The 10,777-nt window shown below is 40.3% G+C and overlaps 1 protein-coding gene across 1 annotated transcript; it reads left to right on the top strand.

Annotated features, from left to right (window-relative positions):
- Nucleotides 1-1,686: 1,686 nt before the first annotated feature.
- On the top strand, nucleotides 1,687-10,170 carry si:dkeyp-69b9.6 (uncharacterized). Its single transcript, XM_060870537.1, has 4 exons — nucleotides 1,687-1,976; nucleotides 3,289-3,502; nucleotides 3,854-6,166; nucleotides 6,287-10,170. Exons 3-4 carry the CDS (start codon nucleotides 4,105-4,107, stop codon nucleotides 8,665-8,667), a joined length of 4,443 nt encoding a protein of 1,480 aa, XP_060726520.1. The 5' UTR covers nucleotides 1,687-1,976; nucleotides 3,289-3,502; nucleotides 3,854-4,104; the 3' UTR covers nucleotides 8,668-10,170.
- Nucleotides 10,171-10,777: the final 607 nt, after the last annotated feature.

The following is a 10,777-nucleotide window of genomic DNA, read 5'->3' on the forward strand; positions in this document are numbered from 1 at the left end:
ATATTTTCTTCTGTGGTTTTAGTGTTAACTTGTTTTTAGGTATCTATATTTCTCATTCAATTATTTTGCATTCTAAATACAAAATACAAGCACAAAAACAGGCACTCATTCTTTACCAATTCCCAGTGCATCTTGATGAGTGCACTGAAACATTCCTTAGTGTGATGTCATAGTGTGACCATCATAAAGAAGCTTGCCAGTGTCATTGTGGCAATGACATCCCAATGGGTTGATATGATGTCATAGTGTGTATGTAAATGAATAATAGGTTGATTTGAATTCAATTTCAGCTGTTTGAATGTTTATTTCAGGGAATATTAGAATAGCTAAATTGATTTAGCATTTTTTTTGTCTTAAAAAGTCTGTAGCAATGTCTGTTCAGTTTTGTACCCACAAGCCATAACTAAGTTTTTATGAGATGTTTAAACTTAAAACTGCAAAGAATAAGATAACCATCAGTTGTGCTGACATAGCATTTGACGTTTTAATGGCAAGTATAATCAAAATTCTATTAAATGTAGGATATAAAGCCTACACATTTTAAAAGCTCCAGGTAGAATGTTTTTTTTTGTCTTCAATTTGTCCCTGAATGGGACCCTTAAAGGAAATATTCTATCTGGTATTTAAGTAATAAAACCCTAAACTTTATGAAAGTTTTATTACACTAGAGCAGATGCTTTATTCATAATGTGCAGAAAACAGTCAATCGTGCATTTCCCTGAGAAAAACCCAATTTAATCATTTACTTGGGGAAAAAAGTTCTCCAATACCGAATAGCTTTAAATGTACCTTTATAAAAAAAATGAAATAAAAATAAAACAAGCAACAGACAAGAGGTTTGGTCAAAGGTGAAATATTTTACTCGCTGAAATGCCCAGATCACATTATTGTTTTATTCAGCACTTTGTTTTATATTTCCCTCTTCGATTACACATAAGGCTAATATGATTGTTTACCTTTGTAAAATAAAGTCAACTGATGAAAACTGTCTTTGAGATTACTGTCTTAAAAGCACACGACATTTTAACGTCTACATTATATAGTTTATCAGACACTACACAGGACTGTCCGAATTCACTGTCCACCTGCACAAAAGCGGTGCAAAAAAAACCCAAAACAACCCGAGGCAGCCATTTTGATGCGGACATTTAGGCTTTTACTTTGAGCTGTCAAGCTGTAATAAAATGGCCACTGCCTGTTTACGTCCTATGTTGTCAAATTCTACCCGGTTATGTTACTACAAAAAAAAAATAAAATGAAATAAAAAAAAATAAAACACACACTGCTAATTTAAAAATGTGTAAGAAAAACTTCTCGTGTTAATCGACGCCATCAATATTAGTTAGCCGGCTTGCTAAGCTAGCGCGCTAACTGATTAGCTTCCATCCTCTAGCTTCGCCAAAGTCAGTTTAGCGAAATTCTAAACAAAACACTTAAACAAAACACAATAATCGCGTTATTATTACTACTGGTCTACAATTTCCGTTTGTATTTATCAGCGACAGAATCAAACCCAAGCCGTAGTCTTAACTATAAACAAATTGCGCACTTCCAAAAAAACCCCAAAAAAACCGGAAGTACTCTAACAAAAAAAAAAAATCCGGAAACGCCTGACGCTCACACGTCATTCGTTACTTTCCAAAAGGAAAAAAAAAAAAAAAAGAAAAAAAAAAAAAAAAGAAAAACACAGACGGTCCTAAATATTTTAGCCGACAAAAAAAAATTAAAACGTGCGTCGGTTTACAACCAAAGCTTGGTGTCGTTTAAAATAGAACAGAATGTTTAGCACTTAAGAATAAGGGACAAAAGAGCCTGTGTGAACGAAGCGAGGTTGCGGCGAACATAAGGTCTAGCTATCTGGCTAACGATTGGAAAACAGCACGCAGAACAAGGGGGCATATGAGCAAGAGGGGCAGGGTGGGAGAGTGTAGCAGGCCCCGTTCATCTCTTTCCCAATCTAAAAGATGGATACATAGGTAAAAAAGGCCTGTTTTATTGTCTCGACTTTGATTTCGTTGCGACGCGTTTTGCTATTGGAGTTGTTGCTCCTGTATAATAATAATAATAATAATAATAATAACAATCCAGGGCTTGCAGATGTTTGGTTGCGCATCATATGTACCGATGACATAGCAGCAGATTATGTGCTATTAGCCAGATGTTTTGCATGCTAACGACATGTTGACTACGCCGACGGTTTTCCTGGTGTTGCGCATCTGTAATGTGTCGCGCTGTAACATGTTGAAGTAACGCTGCTTTCATGCATGTGCGCATCCGTTTGTCGATTTCAGAGCTCCCCGGACATTTTTTTCTCCTTTTGTGTGACATACAGCGGTATCGCAGATGTAATAATTATTTGAAATTCACACCTCTGACTCGCGCGGCACCGCAGCATCAATTTTCCTGCACAATGCGAGCAGCACGCAATGTGTAAGGAAACATTAATGTGCAAGTAGAAGTGCAACTTCTCCACATTCGTTTGCATCGTGTTTTTTTTTTTTTTTTTATTGCATGGCGAAATTGAGCGTCGTGCAGGTTCACTTTTCACTTGGCCCTCTGCAAAAACCTGAAACATTTTATAGGTGTTAAATGATGTGATTGACGTGTTCAATTAATGAGCCTCTTTTTTTTCCCCCGTACATTTTTTTATTAAATATAAGAATTAGATGATTTTTTTTTTACATAAAGATATATTTGACCAGAGACGAGGCAAGAGAAAACCACACAGTAATTAAAGCATCACTTTTTTTTAATGTCTAGTTACAAAATAAGCAACAGCTATATAATAATATAATACGACAGATATATTATAACTGGATGATAACTACTAAAGTCAGTTTTGTATTATATTACAAACATTTTCATTTTGCACATGTAATAAAGAATATGGCATTTTCTTATCGGTTGATTTAAGAAAAAAAAAATTCTTCATATTCATGCACAAAATCAAGTAAGTGTACATTACAGAAATAGTTCACTGATGCACAGGTTTTGCATAACCACTGCCACCACTTCACTTCTAGGTTTGTTTCACATGCAGTGTTTCAGTGTTTTATGGATAAGGCTCTCAAACTCCACTTGTAAGCCTGGTATAGATTTTTCCTGTTTTTCTGCTCTATCTTACCAAATCCATTGTATCAGCTATTTATCAACATTTCATTAGTTAAATGAGGCTTGTAAGAACAGGGGAAAAATTTTAACTGCACAGAGCGGTGGGAAGCAAGGGGCGTGTGAAATAAGTTGACTTCACACATTTACATTTCTATTCACTCTCTTTCTGTCTCACAGTGAGAAGAGGAGCGGTGTGGAGAAACGTCCCGTGCATCTGAGAATAATTTCTTCAAAAATGGAAAAGATGCCAAGCATATTTGCTGAAACATGGAAAAGGAATTGCATATCACTTGGGCTTGAATGGATTAAACATTAACAGTCTTTGACTTCAATGAACTAACACATGGCACATGGAAATATATATCCGTATCTAGGATGGTCATGAACTCAAGTATGTAACCAAGAACAGTCTTATCTAGTCATCTTGGTTTTGTTTCATAACAAAAGCATCAATAAGCACTTTCAAAATGTGAAAATAAAGTGTCACCATATGTGATTTGCACATCTTCTCACTTATATTATATAAAAGACCAAATCAAATCCATTAACATTAATGATGGACTGACCAGTTCAGTGCATTTCAAGGAAAACATTACTGACAAGGATACTGATGAAAGAAAAGAACCGAAAAGAAAGACAACTTCTTAACCACAGACAATGACTCAAGTAACCATCAAGCAATAAACCACAAAACTGTTAAAGACTCAAAAATCAAATCCAGCCTTTGAATTGTGTGTTGCAGAACTTTGGAATATCACTATCCATACCGAAAATCCATTCTACGCTGCAGCATCTGCTTGGCACAACAGTTGGTGATTGTCAACTGCAGATCAGTTCAAAGCAGGCCATACACAAGGGTGAGTTGAAACAGGTTAGAGAAACAACAGTGATTGTCATTATAACACCTCATCTGGCAATTTTAGTGTGATTGTTGTTACTGCTCCTAGAGCAGAAGGTGTTGCCACTGCACACCCATGTTTCAGTAACTGGGAAATGTTCCAGTTTGGAAAATACAATGTGGACATCATAGAGATGCTCAGTGGACACCAAGCCCATCAGTTTAAAAGTCTTGGATTAGAGCGACAACTACAACACCAGCAGCAAGTGCAGCTTCACCAGCACCAGTTGCAGCAGCAGCAGCAAGTAGAATCCTCTGGGGCCATTTTGTCTGGACTTGGCTTAGGCCCATTGCAAGGAACTAGAAGCAGTGCCTTTTCTGATTCTGCATCAATTTTTGCAAAAATGAGTGCACCCCCTCCTCCTCTACAGCAGCAGTCACTGTCTTCATCTTCACAAAGTTCAAGGAAATCAAGCAAGATGTCTGGGAGCAGTAGCAGTGGAGGAAGTCACGTGAGTGGGTACCCTCAGTTTTTGCGTTCATTTCACCCAGCTGAGGCAGCCCTTGCCCAAGAGCAACTACATCCAGGAGTTGGGCGATTTGACCATTTTGCAGGCAGTAGTGGAAGTGGAGGAAGTGCAGGAGGAATTGGCGGACTAGTATCATCTGTTCCACCTCCACCTCCCCCATTACATCCTGGCCTCTCTGTTCCCCAAGCATCTCCTGGACCATCCTCCTCTTCCCCATCTCCTTCAAGTTCTAGCTCCAACAACCCTTCCAGCACTAGTGCAGTAACTTCCATTGGTCACCAATTGACAGGGGCTCAGTCTGATGCACGAAGCTTGCATCAACAGTTTAGTTGCATGCTAGCTGCTAATCAGTATTTTCTATCTGGAGTACCAGCCAATTCCAGCCTAGAGCAATTTTTGGTACAGCAAGGAAGCCACAACCATCTAGGTCTTGAATCGAGTTCAGGTCTTGCACCACCTCCTGCGCTCCACTCCTCACACACACATAGCCACTCAAGCGCCTTGCCCCAGCCCCAGCAGCCCCCACCACAACAACAACAGCTGCCTACTCACACTCTGTCACACCCCCATCCACATCACCCTCTTCATTCCTCATCTCAACCTTCCTCATTAAGTAGTTTTGACTTTCAAGGGATCCCTGTCCTCTCCTCAAACCAGCTAGCATCTCTGATGCAACAGGAAACTGGTTTACCACTTCCTCTGCCCTTACATTTATCCCTCTCCAAGGATGATGGGAAAATAGACAGTGCAATAGGAGGAAGTGGAGGAGGCAGGAGAAAGAAAGCAATGGCTGGGTACTTGCCTCAGCGGAAGACTGATGGCAGCAGTAACACTAGCAGCAGCAATAGTCATGGCTCTGCAAATCATAACTCCAGCAGTAGTAGCACTACAGGGGGTCTTAGCCAAGATTCTACACCTGGCTTTGGTGAAGGTGGCCGTGTTGGTATGTCAGGACTTGGTAGAGATCCGCCTTCCCACCTAACTCCCCCATCATCCTCCTCAATTGTGTCATCATCCTCTTCCTCTGCTCCCACTTCTACATCCGCATCTGTTCTGGTGACAAACAGTTCTAAACCTGACAATCATAGCTCCATGCACCCTCGTTCATCTCAACATGAACCCGAACCACTTTATCATTGTGGAGAGTGTGGAAAAACTTTTACTCACCTATCCAGTCTGCGCAGGCACTTGCGCAGTCATGAGTTGACCACTGCAGGCACAGCAGGCACAAGAAGTAATGTTGTAAATCCTGTTTTGCATCCTGCTGATCCAAGTATTCCTCACTCGACCCAGGATAGTTCAGCATCATCCTTATGCCAAAGTCCTGACAAGACGTTCCATTGCTCAGATTGTGGAAAAGGATTTAAAAAAAAGGGACACCTGCTACAGCATGGTGTCATCCACTCTGGTGCACGACCATTTGCCTGCAGTACTTGTAGCCGTGCTTTTAATCGGCGTGAGTCCCTCACCCGTCACGAAAAGATACACGAAGAGAAGCCTTTTCGTTGTCCAGCCTGTGGCCGCTGTTTCCGTGAGAGTACCTCTTTGTTGAACCATGCAGCCTCAGGCACTTGTGGCAAATCAGGCAGAGGACCAAGACCGAAGAGTGATAGTAGCAACTCTATAGTTGGTGGCAAGAACAGTAAGACAGGGGCTTCCAGTGATGGAATGGTAACTAGTGCAGTGGGTGAGTCACATATTTATCTTACAGGATAGTATGTGTGTGCGGCAAATAAACGTGTGCTGTATGATGTGCTAAGGAGATATTTGTATATGCAGCATTCATACTGTTTGATTTGTTATGCAGGGTCTTACCGGAGTGAGGGTTACAATAACTTCAAAGACCAGCGCTCTCAAGGCAACCTTTATGCTGGAACATCCTCATGTGGTGGAGGCATAGCAGGAACAGCACTAAGGAAAGCACCGTTAGCTCCTACTCTGCACCCACACCCACAAAGCCAAAACCAGCAGCTTCACCAACACCCACATCTACCCCTCTCTGCTCTACTAGATGATTCTGAAGACGATGTTACGAGCTCTGTCAATAATGCTATTTCTGCTATCACTGCTGCAGCAGCAAATTGCATGACTAGTGAGCTTAACAATAGTGGGCGGGAACACGACAGAAGAGATATAATTGGCGGGCTACTTGGAGGTCTTGGACTAGGCCCTCTTGGCTCACCCAGTGGTCCATCTTCAACATCTGGAATGGAGAAGTCATTTAGAGGTGGTGAAAACCAGGATACCCTGGCACTTCACCAGCAATCAATTCAACAGACACCAGGTGGAAAACCCAAACGCCCTCGGAAGCCACGTAAAAAGAAGGAACCTGGGCCAGCAGGTGCAGAACCTCCCAAAAGACGGCAGTCCTCCCAGAGGTCAGCAGGGGGCCTAGGGGATGTTAGACCGTATTTGTGCAGCATCTGTGGTCGAGGATTTGCAAGAAGAGAAACGCTAAGAAGGCATGACCGAATTCACACTGGGGAAAAGCCTCATCACTGTACCGTGTGTGGCAAATACTTTAGAGAGGCTTTTCACCTTAGTAAGCATCACACAGTGCATTCTGGAGAGAAAAATTATAAATGTCTTCTTTGTGGAAAGGATTTTGGATATGCCCAAAGCCTTAAGAGACACGGAAAGCTACACCAGAAAGGCGAAATGGAAGAAGTACCTACAACACCCGGAGGAGATAATCTTAGCAATTACCCAGCTCCTGGTGCAAGTATGATCCCAGGTGGTCAAGGTAACTCTTCATTCTATCCTTACCCACAAGATGTTAAACCCCAAGGATCAAATCCCCATCCTCCTCCCAGACTTTATACATGCGCTATATGTTGGAAGTCATTCCGTCATCACTTCCATCTTACTGCGCATCATCAAACAGTGCATGAAGGCGGGGGTGACAAGCTGTTTTCTTGTGAAGTGTGTGGGAAGGCCTTTGCATATTCCAACAGCCTTACAAGACACAGGCTTTCTCAGCATGGCCTCACCCGTACTGGTCATGGAACGCCACAAGGGAGCACTAGTGTCGCTGGAGAAGACAGCAGTGTTGCTGGCTCAGTATCTGAGAGTGAAGCTGCCACAAATGCTTTGCTCCAGCTGACACCCAGTGGTGGAAACCAGGGAGAAGAGGATTCTCACAGTGGGGTTCTTCATAGTCACCAGCATGCTCCACCACAACCACAAGCTGGGTACTCACCTCTTTTCTATGATGCCAGTACATCTCTCCCTTCCTCCTCTAATGCCACACCATACTCCCAGCCTCTACCTTCAAGTTCGTCTTTACATTCTCATCAGCATTCAGGTGTAAAAGGTGAGCCCATGTATCAAGCTGGCCAAAGACATGCACTCAACCCAAACTTACCCATCCACCCTCTTGTTATGCCTCAAGCTGAGCAACATCAACACCATTCTCTCACCCAGCAGCATCCAGCTAATGTTCAGCCACACCACCACCACCACCACCACAGCTTTCACAGTGAAGAGGAACTAAGACGACGCAAAAAAAAAAAAAAAAGACGGAACGGGAGAGAGAAGATAGGCTACGAATGGGGTCAGACCACAAAAATGGACGGGGCTCAGATGGATCTCTTAGCTGGGGAAAGGAAGAAAATTGAGACAAGAAAACTTCAGAGAAGAATGAGAAAAACGTTTCGTAGAAGGCAACGTAAATTTAGAAAAAAAATGGCTATGCTTTTAAGGATTAGAAGAGGTAGCAGTGGAAGCAGAGTTGTGTATGAACTGAGCCCTTCAGGAGGATTAGAACTATATAGACTGCTCTCTTTTCAAGTTCCCCTTAAACGATTCCCTTGTCCTTTCTGTTTTCTCACAACATTTTCACGACGAGCAGCACTTATGGTCCACATAGCAGCTAGACATTGCCCAAGAGTCAGTTACCCTTCGGGTCGATTAAGATGTGCAGTTTGTGGAAAACAATCTCGCAAATTACTTTCAGCCCTTATTCATAGAAGCTCTCACTTATCTAATAGAGCATTTTCCTGTAAACGCTGTCCTTCTCGTTTCTGGAATGCAGCACTCCTTACAAGACACAAAAGAACTTGCCGGGGAAAACTGACAGAACTAACACGAGGAAGTGCTCTTTGTTTGAAATTGACAACAGGAAAAATCTTTAAAAGAGGAGACAGTAAAGGGAATATTTCAGCCCTGCAAATACAGTACAGTCACTGAGTGTGCTTCATTAAGCTTAATGACTTCAATATGTAGTACCAAGAAGGACATTGTGTTTTGCATGACAAAAATAGAGACTAAGGCTTGGTATCTGACTGTCAGAAGGTCAGGATGATTGCTCTTAGTTTATTCTTTTCTATTTAACCATTATGGTTCCTCACATAAACCGAATGTCCAAACTGAACTGCTACAAGCAAAATTACAAATGCTTTGCAGATGTCTTTTATAAAGATACCAACATTTCAAATTCCCAGCTCCATTTGCAAAAGGGTCTTATACAATTGTGTGTGTTGAACAACATCTTGGCTCCTTCACTGACATTAGGTGAATTTATAGTCATTTTACTAATACAGTATTTCCCTTAATGGTAATACTCACTGTAAGTCAGCAGTTGCTCTGTAGAATTATTCTGTCGCTGGTATGTATAATGTGTAGTTCACTTAGAACAAGTGTGGGATTTGATCTTTGTAACAATGCATTAGTAGCATAAGAAGAAAAGAAAGGAGGTATTAGGAAGGTCAGTGTTTTGTTCAAATCTGTGCATGTTGAGCACTGGTCTTAATGTGTTGAATGAATGTTGACTATAGGTTGGTTCCATATGAAATACAATTGGAAATGTATAAAAGAAAATTGAAGAAAAAAAAAACGATCCCAGAATAAGCACTCCTTTGTACCCTCATCTTCATACTAGTGAGTAAGTCAGAAGAAGAGATGTATCCAATTTTGGAGTGAAAACTAGCATGAAGGAAGAATGAGCACTTAAAATGAAAAAAGGCTTCCAGAAATAATAAATAACAACAATCAAAACAAAAAAACATGCAAACCTGTTCATTGAGAGCTACTTGCACGCATGGTTTATTTCTTTAACCAACTATAATACAAAATTAGAGTGTTCCAGAGCATCCAAATGAGTGAGAAATGTAAGGTATACCCATACTCAGCAGTAGATTATGAAGAGATTATGTTCTGCAGTTGTTGCTCTCAAGGAACAGGTTGGAAGATACATTAATAACAATAGAATTCAATATCTAAATTTCACAAAAATGTGAAAAAGCCTGTTTAATTTGAAATTTCACCTATTGGCATGGTGAAGCTTTTATATATAGAGTCTAAGCTAGAAATAGGGAGGAACAAGTGTACTGTAATATAAATCGTGTCAATATTTTATTATTGTTATGATTTTTTTAAAACAAAGGTGAAATATGTTTTTATCATAGGTACACTGCAGGTAGTTTGGAATGATAGTGGAAGTTATCACTTTCATATCTTACTTATTGTATTATGTGTCAGACATAGTCTGCCCACTTGCCAATTATGAAAGCATCCCTTATACTTTTCTCTTAATTTCATATGTAGTGAGGCCATACTACCCATAGCTCAATTTTTTTTTTTTTTGAGAATAAGTAAACCAACAAGTATGTTTCTATTACTTTATTTACCTATAATAAGCTGGTTGTTGATGATACCCAAGCATTTAATAAAATTTTAAAAGCTTCTATCTTTGTTCATTCTATTGTCACTGCATTCCCTTGTATTTGGTTTGCCAAAATAACACTCATTTTTCCCCATATACATCTCTACGTTATTTACACCCATATGTTCAGCTTTTACCCCAGGTCCATTAATTCATTATTAGAGGAGAGAGAATAAATTGCCTTTCCAGAACCGCAAGAAAGTAAATGTCATTACAGATTATCTTATTAAATAGTACCTTCTGATCACTTTTGCATGCCTGAGCACATATCAATATGCTGTGAACTGATAAATATGTTCCCCTATGTATAATGCCCTACTTTATGCATTGCAGACATGAGATCTATGACTAGTATTATAAGGTTATTTATCCACTTCTTAACCAAGATAATACTGTCACAAAATGAAGAATGCTACTGGGGTTACAGTAGTTAAGCAGAAATTGCTTGGGGTATAATTACTTTCCTTACTCAACTAATGTTTTAATTTAACGCAGTCCTGTAATGTTTAGCTCAGTTTAGTACCTGGTAACACAGAAGTACTTGATAATTTTTTTGCTATCTGAAGCTGCACATTTCCCTTTTTACCACAAGGTGGCAGAATAAGGGTTTCTGATGTTTATGTTAAATTCCAAGAA

Source organism: Tachysurus vachellii, chromosome 5, assembly GCF_030014155.1.
Source record: "Tachysurus vachellii isolate PV-2020 chromosome 5, HZAU_Pvac_v1, whole genome shotgun sequence".
NCBI classification, from domain to species: Eukaryota; Metazoa; Chordata; class Actinopteri; order Siluriformes; family Bagridae; genus Tachysurus; species Tachysurus vachellii.